Source organism: Oryza glaberrima, chromosome 9 (genome assembly GCF_000147395.1).
Source record: "Oryza glaberrima chromosome 9, OglaRS2, whole genome shotgun sequence".
NCBI lineage: Eukaryota > Viridiplantae > Streptophyta > Magnoliopsida > Poales > Poaceae > Oryza > Oryza glaberrima.
In genome coordinates this window covers 2,073,265-2,086,563 of record NC_068334.1, presented here as the reverse complement: position 1 = coordinate 2,086,563, position 13,299 = coordinate 2,073,265, and the positions used below count along the sequence as shown (strand labels likewise).

The window sequence follows — 13,299 nt, the reverse complement described above, 5'->3', positions numbered from 1 at the left end:
ATTTTGTAATCGGTAGTTGTTTCCTTTTACAAACTCTGTAATAATTGATTGTAACCTATGCAAAGCAAATGCTAGAATGATTTTCATTGTCAAAAGAAAAATACATAGTATAGTTGTCCACGTGCCTTGTTTTTTCTACTCAATGTCTAATGGGGTGTTTGGATGGGACTAATTTTTTTTATCCCTATCACATCGGATGTTTAGATGCTAATTTGGAGTATTAAACATAGATTAATCATAAAACACATTCCATAACCTTAGACTAATTCGTTAGACGAATCTATTAAGCCTAATTAATCCATAATTAACCTATGTGATGCTACAGTAAATATTTATTCTTATTTATACAATTAATTTTATTATTAATCTATATTTAATACTCCAAATTAATATTTAAACATCTTATAACTAAATTTCCAAACACAAGACATTGAACCCAGGCAGGCACAGGCTGTGCCGCTGTGGGATTCTTGCCGATTCTTGCCGTCCAACCGCCTGCCTTGATTAATCCGTCGTCGTTGTGTCGTCGCACGGCGTGCTTGGAGCCTTGGAGGACCAAAGCTACGTGCGGACAAATCGTACGGCAAGTCTACCCCGCTCTGGTTTCCTCCGTCGCATCGCAAATTCGCAATATCGCATCGACGCCTCGTCCTTCCTAGGCCTAGCTAGTCTACTCCGACCAAGTTGTCGCCGAGAAGCGAGGAGCGCCGGCGATGGAGGTGAAGTGCCGTCGGCTGGAGGGGAAGGTAGCCGTCGTGACGGCCTCCACGCAGGGCATCGGTCTCGCCATCGCCGAGCGCCTCGGCCTCGAGGGCGCCGCCGTCGTCATCTCCTCCCGCAAGAAGGTCCAACTCAAACCCCCTCCCCTCTCCATCTCGTTTGTCCTCATCTTTGCTTCTCCTTCGCATGCTGCAGAAGAACGTCGACGAGGCGGTCGTGGGCCTCAGGGCGAAGGGGATCACCGTCGTCGGGGTGGTCTGCCATGTCTCCATCCCGGAGCAGCGCAAGAACCTCATCGACACGGCGGTCAAGGTGAGAATTGGGGGTTTCTGCCCTGGCTGATCCACTGCGATTTTCTTTCAGTAAGATGGTTGCCTCCAGATTTGCGGGGCTCAATAAATTAGTCTGTACCGGATTCTGGGTTCCAATTCATGGGGATTGCTCTAAATCGATCGTACTAGTATACTAGTACCAAAATACTCCCTCCGTTTATAGAAATACAAGACGTATTTTGTTTCGTTAGGACAAGGCTTTGATCAATCATTACTCTATTAGGAGTATACTATACTAGATTTCAGCATCTGCATTGGTCAACGCGAGATTAGGACTCTTAAGGCCCTGTTCAGTTCTAGGGGTGAAAAGTTTTGACGTGTCACATCGGATATATGGACACACATTTGAAAGTATTAAACGTAGTCTAATAACAAAACAAATTACAGATCTGCCTGTAAACTGTGAGACAAATTTGTTAAGTCTAATTAATCCGTCATTAGCAAATGTTTATTGTAGCACCACATTGTCAAATCATAGCGCAATTAGGCTTAAAAGATTCGTCTCGCAATTTACACACAATCTGTGTAATTAGTTTTTTTTTGTCATATTTAATACTCCATACATGTGTCCAAACATTCGATGTGATAGGGTGAAAAGTTTTTGCGTGGGAACTAAACATGGCCTAATTTTACCCCCGTCTGCTTTGGAACCAGAAATAGAGTGCACTGTTTGCTTTGGAACCATAAATAGAGTGCATGGGCTCCACAATTGTTGTGATCCTTTTATTTTTCTTTTCACTGTATGGACAGTGGGTTTTTTTTGCAGCTCAACTGAGCTTGAAACTACTCTGCTCTCAGTTTCTCTTCTTAGTGGAAAATAGGACTGGAGTTTCTGCCTTGTGGCTTAAAAAAGGTTGCATGATAGAAACAAAAGATTTTATCTGTTGGTAGTTTAGACCTAGAGGTTTGGTTCATCTAAGCTATGCTTATCCTGAAAATTGCACATTGTTTGTTTCTGCCAATGTATTACTTTGCGCAGGTTTTTCCTGCAGTGATCATGTAGTATTACATTCTTACATAGTAATTAATCGCTATATTATTTCAGAAGTTTTGGCATATTGATATAGCTGTCTCCAATCCAATGTTACTTCAAATCCTACATAGTGAAGATCCATTATACTATTTCAGATTTTTGGACATTGATATTGTTGTCTCCAATGCTACTGCAAATCCTACATAATAAACTAATTGTTATATTATTGCAGAATTTTGGGCATATCGACATAGTTGTCTCCAATGCTGCTGCCAATCCTTCCGTAGATAACATATTAGAAATGAAAGAGCCTATCCTTGACAAACTATGGGATATTAATGTTAAGGCATCTATTCTTCTTCTTCAGGTTAACAAGATCTTCATCCTAAATCATAAACACAACTTTGTAGAAGAAGAAAAAAACAGCATTTGCGTGACTAAATTGTTATTTTCATTTTCTCATTAGGATGCTGCTGCATATTTGCGGAAGGGATCATCCGTGATATTGATTTCTTCAATTACTGGCTATAATCCAGAACCAGCATTGTCGATGTATGCTGTTACAAAAACTGCCCTGCTTGGTCTCACAAAGGTACATGCTTTTACATTTTCCATTTCCATGTTTCCTGGTATCAAAATTTTCTTAGTCCTGTGCTATTTCAAGATGGGCAAAAAAATTATATTGCTGGACTGCTGATGTAATGGTGTTATTAGTTTTTCTACTAAATACATTACAGCAAAAAGCACATTAACATAAGCTGTCAATTGTTCAATACTGGAAGGAGTAGCATATGAATTGCTATGGTATTGCCCCTTGGAGGTGTGCTTCACTCGGGGCGGGAAACTATACACTGACAGGGTGGGAGCATGCCTCCAAAACATAAATAAAATGGACTAGTACTAAGAAGTAAGAAATTTGTGAAGTTTATGTTGTGAAATTTTCTCTACTTGGTGTTTTGTGCCTATATAAGAGCTTCGATTTTGGATCACCTCAAGAAAGTTTGCCTTTGCTTCCAGATTTCTTCCTAATCTTCAGGGAGCCACGAATAATGTCTTCTAAAATATTGTGATGTTATATCCCAGTTAACCAGATTCACATCTAGAGAAGGTCTTGCCACTTTATATATGTGAATGGATATGCAACTAACGCACAAGTGGAATGTGAAATATGAAGTTAATATAGTAGCGTGATACTATGATAGCTGCTATACAGAACACACCGCCAGATATTATTATGTTTGACTAGCAGGCTACAACCAAATTTTATTGCATCGGAGCTATATTTCCAAGTTCATAATCCAACAATGTTCTTATGACTAAGATTTCTCAGGACAGCATGCACATCTGCCATAAAGCTATGTTGTATTAAAAATAGGGCAGTTCATTTTCATCAACACACTATTTGCCAGTCAAATATTCTGAAGATATTTTGTTGTTATGGTATATGGTTGTTTTACACCTGATGAACTTATCTGTCCACTGACTATTGGATGTTCTTATTTTCTAGGCTCTTGCTGCTGAGATGGGGCCAAATACTCGTGTTAACTGTATAGCCCCTGGTTTTGTTCCTACAAATTTTGCTCGTTTCCTCACAACTAATGACACCATTGTAAGTAATTTCTGCATACCATTTTGAGAATTAATTGGTTACAGAAGAAAAAAACTATTTCACATCTAAAGGACCAGTCAGTCAAAAAAGGACAACTCCAAATTTTCAAATTTTATCTCTTCTGAATATGATTAAATTGCTAATCATTGTTTAAACAGATTGTTTATTTTGTTTGGAACCTTGTGCTCTACTAACACCATTACAGCATTGCTGTAGAAACACACTGGACATCCCATGAATCCTTTTGCTTTGATAAGGACATTACTGTTTGTTTGAATTTTTGGATATGTGTAAACATTATGCAGCACCCAAAATGGGCGATAATGAATTTCAAAGAAAAACTAGATCTGTGGTAAAAGACGTGAAAAACCATTGGGCTTTAGACTAAAGTGGCACATAACATCAGCTGGAGTAGGATGGATACAGACTAAAGTTAGCATGCCGTTGGTTTCCTACAATACAATTTGCGATCACTGGCTACAGTTGACATTTTTGTGATGGAAGTGCCCTGCCTAATTCTAATGGCATGGATGAATCATCAGTAGCCTATTTTGATGGCTCACAAAAATTGAATAGGCTTACTAGACAGTGGCGGAGCCACATCATGTGGTGTGGTTTTGTAAAATTTACGCAGATGGTATTAGGCCAAATAATTCTGTAATATCATAAATTCATAATTTCACCAGATGGTCCATAAGCATGCATCATTGATGTAACCAATCTAGTGCTTCAATGTGTATCACTGTATCATCAACATTGGCACCTCTACCATTTATTCAGATTGGTGAAAAACGTTAGCTATGAGTGCTAATTTGTTTGCCTTCATTAGGTATGTTACCGATTCACCTAAATTTATTGTTTGTATTCCTTTTGTTTTGGAATTCTTAGGTACAATGATAAAATCATTATTCTATGTATATAATGAACTATCCCTATCCCTCAAAAAGAAAAAGATGATCCCTTCTTCCTGTAGATTACCAATGAATAGTTGCATTGTTCTATATATAGGTGGTGCTAGAGTGGATTTTAGATCCAAGCCATTCCTTGACTATGTCAAAAGACTAAATTATAAGAAGGTTCTCCATAGATAGAAAAGGTGAAAACACTGAGATGTGAATTGTGTTTCTAGCTTGATGTGGTTAGTGCTCCTACATTGGTTGTTATGAATGTAACATATTTTAGATTGATATTATTTGTATATGTACTACATTGGTTATAGTATACTGTTTAATAGGTCAACCTTGTTTGTTCTTTTATCCAGTCCATGTATATGTACTTAAAACGAACCGAAACATTTTGCAGAAAAATGAGCTTATTGACAGGAGCACACTTAAGAGATTGGGTACTGTGGAAGACATGGCTGCAGCCGCAGCTTTCTTGGCATCAGACGATGCATCATTCATTACAGCTGAAACTATTGTTGTTGCTGGAGGAACTCGATCTAGGCTGTAGATCTAAGCTGGGCTTGGCTATGGTTTGACAGGCTGGCGACTTACAAAGTGCACTTCTTGCTGGTAAATAACCTATAGTTCTTGCTATAGGCAATATAATACTATATGTACAAGGACCGATGTTAAACTGCTTAAATCGTGACCGGAACTTTTTTCGTTGCTTTGAAGTCACCCATGTCAATATGTCATTGTTTATGTGTGCGCATGCGGGAACTGTTGTGAACTGTCGTCGTCTAACGCGGTGCTAGAATATGTCTAACGCGGTGCTAGAATATGGCATTCGGATAGCATCGTAATTTAGTCCTTAGAGCCTATTTAGTTGGGGAGAAGAAAATTTTTGGGTGTCACAGCGGACGTTTGACCGGATGTCGGAAGGACTTTCCGGACACGAATGAAAAAACTAATTTCATAACTCGCTTGGAAACCGCGAGACGAATCTTTTGAGCATAATTAATCTGTCATTAGCACATGTGGGTTACTGTAACACTTATGGCTAATCATGGAATAATTAGGCTCAAAAGATTCGTCTCGCGATTTCTCCCTTAACTATGCAATTAGTTTTTAAATTAATCTATATTTAATACTTCATGTATGTGTCTAAATATTCGATTTTTGGGAACTAAACACAGGACCTTAGTAGTTCCATTTCCATTAGATGGATTGGTCGGGTTTGTCTACAAAATTTGATGTACATTTCCACATTTTATCTTTTCTCTGGCACTTCCGTACGTTCTTAATTAAATCAATCTTATGTCGTTTGCATTATTGTTCCTAACTTGTCCTCTACTTCTTTTTTTTTTTGGTAAAAGGTGCAATTTTACAAGCACTAATGTGAAAGTGGAACCATTGGAAGCGATGAGATCTAAAAATCCAGCAGTAAAAAAGAGTGAAACAAAAAAAAAGACATTTTCCTAGTAATACCAAATTAAATGTATTTTCCTTTAATTACGTTTTGCATTCTTTATAGCCTAAAAAAAGCTAACTCATTTTTTTAAAAAAAAAAGACAAGATTTCTTTTACACATCATATCAGACCAGCAGTTCTCATCAAGGATTGTTTGGAAAAAAAAAACAAGATTTAACTTAGCTCTAAAATTCCCAGACTCAGATAGTTATAAAAATCAAGAGCTGCAAAGTTGAAGCATGATGATACCTCTACTCCTCAATAATGTATTTGTACGTCTCCGTGTCATTTAGTGTTTGTGGTATTCAATTATTAATACCGCTACACATGGTGTAAATTTGATATGGCACAAGAGTAAGTGGGAAGTACAAAAAATAAAAATAATACTATCTCATGTAAGAGTACCTTACTGTTACTGAAAAACAAGAAAGCAAAACATAAGAGAGAGAAGGATTCTTCATCGAGTTTGGCTGTGTCACTGAAAAGGGTTTTTCATGGCGGTACCCTATTTTTTTCGCTATTAGTTATATGAGAGCTCCGTTTGCAAAATTGTAACGAGGGGTGAAGGGTTTAGGACTGCCAGCGAAAATACATTTTTGTTGGCGGTTGCTTAAGAAATCCGCTTGCAAAAATAATCCTATGTTTGATGACGAACTTCTTAAGCAACCGCCCGTGTAAAGAAAATCCACCATATTAAAAGCCACCGCCCACTGATGACTCTCGAAGTCTCCAATCCCCACCTCACTTCTTATCCCCCGCCCTCCCTGTGCTCTCTCTTTTTCTCCCTTAAATATTGGCCTTCTCTTCGGCCCTCTCTCCACAGCCCTCTCTCTGGCGCCACCATCGTCGCCTCCCTCCACGACCAAGTTGTCGTTGCCGAGGACCACCGCCGCATCGGCCAATGGTGAGGCCAAGGCCACCGGGTGGATCTAGCGACCCTGAGCTCTCTGTTGGTCGATCTGATTGGCCGGAGACGGCGGACGGCTCGAAGATGAGGTGGAGCGGGAAGACGACCAGCGGCGGGACTCAAGAACTCCAGATCTGGCAGCTACGGTGCTTAAGAACGCCAGATCTGGGGGATGTGGCGGCGGTGGTCCTTGGCGATGGCGGACGTCGGTTGCAATGTGGATCCTCGTCGCTGCCGGCAAGCGAAGCTCATGTATGGTGGCGGCAAATGGGGCGGTGGCGGCAGTGACCGCTCCTCCCTCTACCAGATCTAGCCGGCGGTGACCTCTCCTCCCTCTCGACGAAAGAGGGTGTGGCGGTGGTAGCCTCTCCCATCGTGCGGCTCGGCAATGGCCCCCTGGTTCGGCACGGTGCGATCTTTCTCCCTCTCCCCTTTCCCACTCCACCTGCGTCGATGGCTAGAACGGTGATGGCGGCTGTGAGCCTGCGACGATGACGCACCCAACACAACGACGACAAGTGTTGATCGATTTTGTTTCATGTCTTGATGTTTGCAAGTTGAAAGCAGTGTAAAATCGACTTCTGGATGTGGATGTTTTGGTGTTTGCATATTGAAAAGCAGTGTAAAATCGATTTCTGGATGTGGATTTAAATTTGGATATGATGTGGGATTTGAATCTCTGGATGTGGATGTCTTGATGTTTGCATGTTGCAAATTGATTTTTTTTTGGGTAAAAACCATTTTGTTGGCAGTTCTCATAGTAGTGCCGCCTGCGATTCTTAAAGATCCACATGCAAAAATCGGTTTTTACATGTGGACCGCAACCACCAGCGAAAATCGTCGATTTATCCTGGCCATAGGTCGTTGGCGGTTGTGGCAGCCGCTAGTGAAAACATATTTTTGGCCACATGCGAAAAGTAACTTTGTAGTAATATGTTATCTTAGGGGTTAGGAACACTTCTTCGTCGACATGTAATATAGAACAATATATTAGCACATGACTAATTAAGTACTTCCTCTGTCTCAATATATAAAAGAAATAAGTCTAGATGAGAAACCTACAAGGAATCTGGATAGGTTAATTACATAAAAAAGTTAAAAAAATAGATTAATATGAATTTTTAAATAAACCTTTCTATAGAATTTTTTTTTATATAAAAGAATATTTAGCAGTTTAGGAATCATGGTATAAGTTTGAAAATTGGAGAAGAAACACACCCGAATTCACGTGGTGATTTTTGGGTGGGGATTAGATAAGTTCATTTAGGTCCCTTAGCTTTACACCGAATCCGATTTTCATCCTTTAACCCCAAAGCCAGATACAACAACCAGTCCTTTAACTGTCAAAACCGGCGCAAATGAGGTCCCTTGTCGGTTTGGAAGGCGGTTTTGGCTGACGTGGCGCCTACGTGGCTGGTTTGACTAGCTAGGTCTTCGTCCCACATGGGATTGACGTGGCGTTTACGTGGCAATTCTATCTCGGAAAAATAATAAAAACCGTGGGCCCACATGTCAACCGCACAAAAAAAAGATGGGGGCCACGTGGGCCCACGTGTCATTTTCTCTCCCCTCCTCTTCTTCATCCCCTCTCCCTATCTCGGCATCTCCCCTCTCTTCATCTCTCTCAATCTCCTCTCTCTTCTCTCTCCAGGCACGACGACCAAAGGGCAGTGGCCGGTTGGGAGAAGGGACGGTGCGCAGCAACCACAGCCACGGAGGAACCAGTCCGGCAGCGGCGCAAGCGGAGGCGCCGCCTGGGACACCATCCTCGATGGCCCACCAAACACACGTGGTTGCGCCGCCGCAACTGTGGGAGGCCACCGAACGGTGGCGAGGTGCGCGCGAATGGTGGGTCGGTGGCGGCAGGCTACGTGCGGCTGGCAGCGGCATTGCCATCCCCAACGGCGGCATAGGGTTGCGGGAGATCTAGAGGTTGGAGAACACCGCCGCGTACTCCGCCGCCAGCCTCTACCCTCCCCTGCCCTTTCCCTCTGACCAATCCCTCTCCCTCGTCCCCCACCTCTTCGTCGGCAGCGGTAGCGTGAACTGGGACGACAACGGCGGCGGCGATGGCCGTGAGGCAGCGCCGCGGCACGGTGAGGAAGAAGAGGGAGAGGGGAGAGGGAATGACATGTGGAGCACACCATTTTTATTTTTTTTAGCTAACATGCTGGCCCATGTGGGTCCCACCATTTTAAATTTTTTTTAGCTGATATGTGGGCCCATGGTTTTTATTATTTTTTTGAGATAAAATTGCCACATAAGCACCACGTCAATGCTATGTGGGACGAAGACATAGTCAAACCAGCCACATAGATGCCACGTTAGCCAAAACCGTATTCCAAACCGCCGAGTGACCTCGTTTGCACCGGTTTTGATAGTTCAGGTACCAGTTGTATCTAGTTTTGGGGAGAAAAAGTGGATTCGGATAAAGTTAAGGGACCTGAAATGAACTTATTCTGCAAAAAAAATCCCCCCGGCTGGGGCCCTATAAGAGGTAATGAGGCCCATTTACACATTGTGGTGGTTCCTTTCCACCCTCTCATCAGTTTGCCCACACAGCCGCCGCTTCCTCTCCCAGGCCGCGTGCACCGTCGCGGCCGCCTCCCCACGCCGTCGCCCTGCTCCCTTGCCAACTATTCCCCCGCTGGCCGCCGCTGCCCCATGCTACCATACCTCGTCTTCAAGCGACGTCGATTCTAATCATCATCATCCTTCTGCCGTTCTAAAACCACTTCCGAGGGGAAACGGGCTGAAGTGGGGAGATGGTGCTGCGGCGGGCTACTGCGGCGGTGGGCGATTGCCCGAAGAAGGTGGCGAAGCTGGTGGACCTGGTGAACCTTCCGACAGCCCTGAGGGAGTTCGCGGGGGGCCAGTCCCAGATGTCCCACCTCTCTTTCTTCCTCCGCGTCTGGTCACATATCAAGAGCAACAACCTCCAGGTACATTACATCATGCTCCTCCTTTCTTAACCAAGATTTGCATGTTCTTTTGCCTCACAAATTTATTAGGTCGCTCGGTGCATGGAATTGGTTGAGCTCATTATTGTCGCAGGTTTTGGTAGCCTGTAGAATTTGTAAGTCTCAGATCATTTCTTAATTAGGGAATCCGGTCAAAAATTCTTAATTGGGGGAATAAAACTCTCTTCTTGCATACTGTGAACTACTGCGATGCGGGTTGATGTGTGCATGGTGAAAGAAGAAATGATTAGTTGGACATGCCAGGTTCTTGTTTAGGGTGGACAAACAATCTCACTCTGACATCCTAAAAGGGTTGCATTTTACAGTGCTATTTCCGTAGAATTTCTGTGAGCTTTTAATATAGCATCAATGCCCAGCAGACAGTGTTGGCATATCTACCACCCGAGGCAATTGTTGCCACTTTATTTGAATAAAGAATCGTTGTTATATTGATTTTAGGGATTGGGCTTGTTTTGATCAGCCCAAATGAACATAACAAGTCTTTGGCAATGCCAATAAATTTGAAATCATTTCTTTTGTTACCAATTTTTGGGTAGTGCCCAACCTTACAATCCCAGAATCTTGGTAACATGTACGTTGATAGTCTAGATGGCTGCAACCAATTAAGAGCTCAATTAATCCTCCTAAACCTTCAATTGGCATAACATTAAATTGCCTAGCTTTACAAAAATTTTTTGCAAAGCCTAAATTTTGGCTTACCAATATGTTTATACGGTTTGCAGTGGGTCATAAACCAAGCAAGCTCGTGGTTTTTTGCTCAGAATTCTTGGAATTTATGTTTCATTATATTTCTTCTTGGCCTTGACGCCTCAACATCCCTTATGCCCTTTGAACACTACTCAGAAGATACTGCTGGTTGGTTTACAGGATATTCTTAACGTAAATAGCAATATACTGTCTTTTAGGTGATCCAATGGGATGGTACCATTTTTTACTTATTGTCACCATTTTGACTTAAAATTAGTGGAGAAAACAGTTATGGTCCAAATTTAATTTAGTGGAGAAAGAAAATAGTTATGGTCCCATCTTCCGTGTGAATGTTTGTTTACGCATGCTTACACCCAGAAAAGTGTGAAGGGACTACGGTCTGAGCAAGACTCTCTTTTAGGAAATACGCAGAAGACGATCTTAGCAGGTCTATTGAGACTTAGGGCCCGTGTGAAACTCCATATAGGAGTAGCATATAAGCTGCACGTAAAAAGGGACGGCTCATTAGTGCATGATTAATTAAGTATTAACTATTATAAATTTTAAAAATGGATTTATTTGATTTTTTTAGAAAACTTCTATATGATTTTCTTTTTGCGCAAAACGCTCCGTTTAGCAGTTCGGGAAGCGTGTTAACAAAAAACGAGGAAGTTGTAGTTTGTAGTTGAAGTTTAGAACTCACCCTTGATATGCACTTTTCCCCTGATTACTAAATAATTTGACTGTATTTCTAAAGCATTGCCGTTGATTGTTCAAAATGAAAATACTGAAGGAAAACATCTGGCATTATGTAATATGTATTTTAGTCTCATGGTCTCTCAGTCACATAATTGAATTTAGTCTAAGCAGATTGCAGAATGACAGTTTCAATTCAAAAGTGCTTCTTAGCCTCTTTAGCTTTATTCTTGCAGTTCTTCTCTCAATTGATAATAATAGTAAACTTGTTTGAAATGAAGTGACTTGCTTGAAGAAAAGCTTTGTTTTTATAGTCTTTCTTCCTTCTCATATATACATAATTGTATCAATAAATGCCCACATGGAATTGTTACTAGTACTAAATGAAATTAATCCTGTTTTGCAGGACCCATCTAATAGAAACATTGTAAACTGTGATGACAAGCTGAAGACTGTATTATTGGGTAGGTCTAAAGTGGAGCTCTCTGAACTCCCAATGCTTGTCAAGCTGCATTTTCCCAAATTTCCAAAGTCATAAGAATATAAAAGTCACAGCTTTTAATAACTAAATTTTGTGGAAGCTGGTTTTATTTCTTGTATCCTCAGATAAGCAGCAAAGCCAATGTGAATTTGTTTCCAAAATGCCCGTTACTATCAGCTAACATGTGTGCAATGAACGATGCAGTTCTGTGACTCTTGAGTTCTGCCCACTCGATATATGTAATTTGTCATGTTAGTATCTTGTTGAAGAAACAGAACGATAGAAGGAAATCTGTGCTGCATGATTGCTGTCACTGTCTTTGATAGCTTCGGAATTGTGGAATTGACCAGAATTGAATTTAAGAAGGCGGCTCTTGAATGCATGCTGGAATTTGTTGGTTATGGCTTCCTACATTTCATGCTTCGGCAGAACTTAGAGTCAAACGTAGACAATGAATTGGATGGTTGTTTGGTTTGCTTTATGCTTTTGTACTCTGCAAATTGCAACAACTAGTAGGGCAGGTCTGGATAGTTGAAGAGTGCATTGTTGCTCTGTTTTTTAAGATACGGCTGAAGATCTGACCTCTGAATCTGAGGGACCCATTGGTATGGTGGAGAACGACAGCCAACTGTAGGGTTCTAATTGTTGTGTTATTTCCCTGCTGTTTGCAACATTAATTTGGAACTTTGATTGCAGCATTTGGCACGAATACCCTGTTTGGATTTTTGTTTTGAAATTTAAAGTAGTATATACCACGGTTTCTAGAAAATACCGTAATATGAAAACTCTAGATTAGGTTGTAGGATGAGTTAATATATCATGTAATCTCCTAGAAACAAATTCAGTGAGAAGACTTCACACTCCTTTGTGTTTTGACGATGAGGTACTCTGATTGATCAATCCATTCTCTTTTTCCCATACCAAAGGACTCGCACGTACGTGTAGCATTAGTAATCAATTGACTATTTCCAATCATTCTTCAAACTAGCTAATCGGCCCATAAGTAGTTTTGTGTGTTTATCAAAATCCCTACCACCTCCTATAGTAGCTTGATGAGCGCCAGTTCACACAATCATGGAGCTATAATTAAAAGGGCCATATCTTTTCGCTTACGCTTACGCTTATACTTGTCAGCCAAAATTTGAATTTTCAATCTTAAATTTAGAGAAGATTTTGATGTTTTTTCATTGAAATTTATTTTTCAGCTTTTGCTTTTAAATCGTTAAGAACACGTATATAAAAGTTTTATTCATAAATTACTGTTCGTTTGTAAATATACAGTTTCGCTTATTGATGGCTCCGTTTAGACGAGCGGAATGATGGTAACGAATTAAAGAATTAAGGGATACATATAGGGGAGCTTGGTTGTCATTTACCACGCCTAAGCTTTGAGAAGAAGGTTTGACAAGTTTAATTAACTGGTGAGCTGTTTAGTAGCAGCCACAATTATGACAAGAGTTCGTTCTAACAGCAAGTTAGGTCCCATATATATATTAATAATTTAAAAAGTTGGCTTGCTAAAGTGTGGCACATAATTTGATCATATGAATTTGGGCAAA

At 41.0% G+C, this 13,299-nt stretch overlaps 2 protein-coding genes across 2 annotated transcripts; both read left to right on the top strand.

Annotated features, from left to right (window-relative positions):
- The first annotated feature begins 469 nt into the window (after positions 1 to 469).
- On the top strand, positions 470 to 5,273 carry LOC127785243 (tropinone reductase-like 3). The gene is made up of 6 exons (XM_052312674.1): positions 470 to 845; positions 916 to 1,032; positions 2,258 to 2,392; positions 2,492 to 2,617; positions 3,533 to 3,634; positions 4,937 to 5,273. The coding sequence occupies exons 1-6, from the start codon at positions 714 to 716 to the stop codon at positions 5,084 to 5,086; spliced, it is 762 nt and encodes a 253-aa protein (XP_052168634.1). The 5' UTR covers positions 470 to 713; the 3' UTR covers positions 5,087 to 5,273.
- Positions 5,274 to 9,428: 4,155 nt separating this feature from the next.
- On the top strand, positions 9,429 to 12,443 carry LOC127784223 (upstream activation factor subunit spp27). Its single transcript, XM_052311410.1, has 2 exons — positions 9,429 to 9,837; positions 11,666 to 12,443. The coding sequence occupies exons 1-2, from the start codon at positions 9,661 to 9,663 to the stop codon at positions 11,795 to 11,797; spliced, it is 309 nt and encodes a 102-aa protein (XP_052167370.1). The 5' UTR covers positions 9,429 to 9,660; the 3' UTR covers positions 11,798 to 12,443.
- The last annotated feature ends 856 nt before the right edge of the window (positions 12,444 to 13,299 follow it).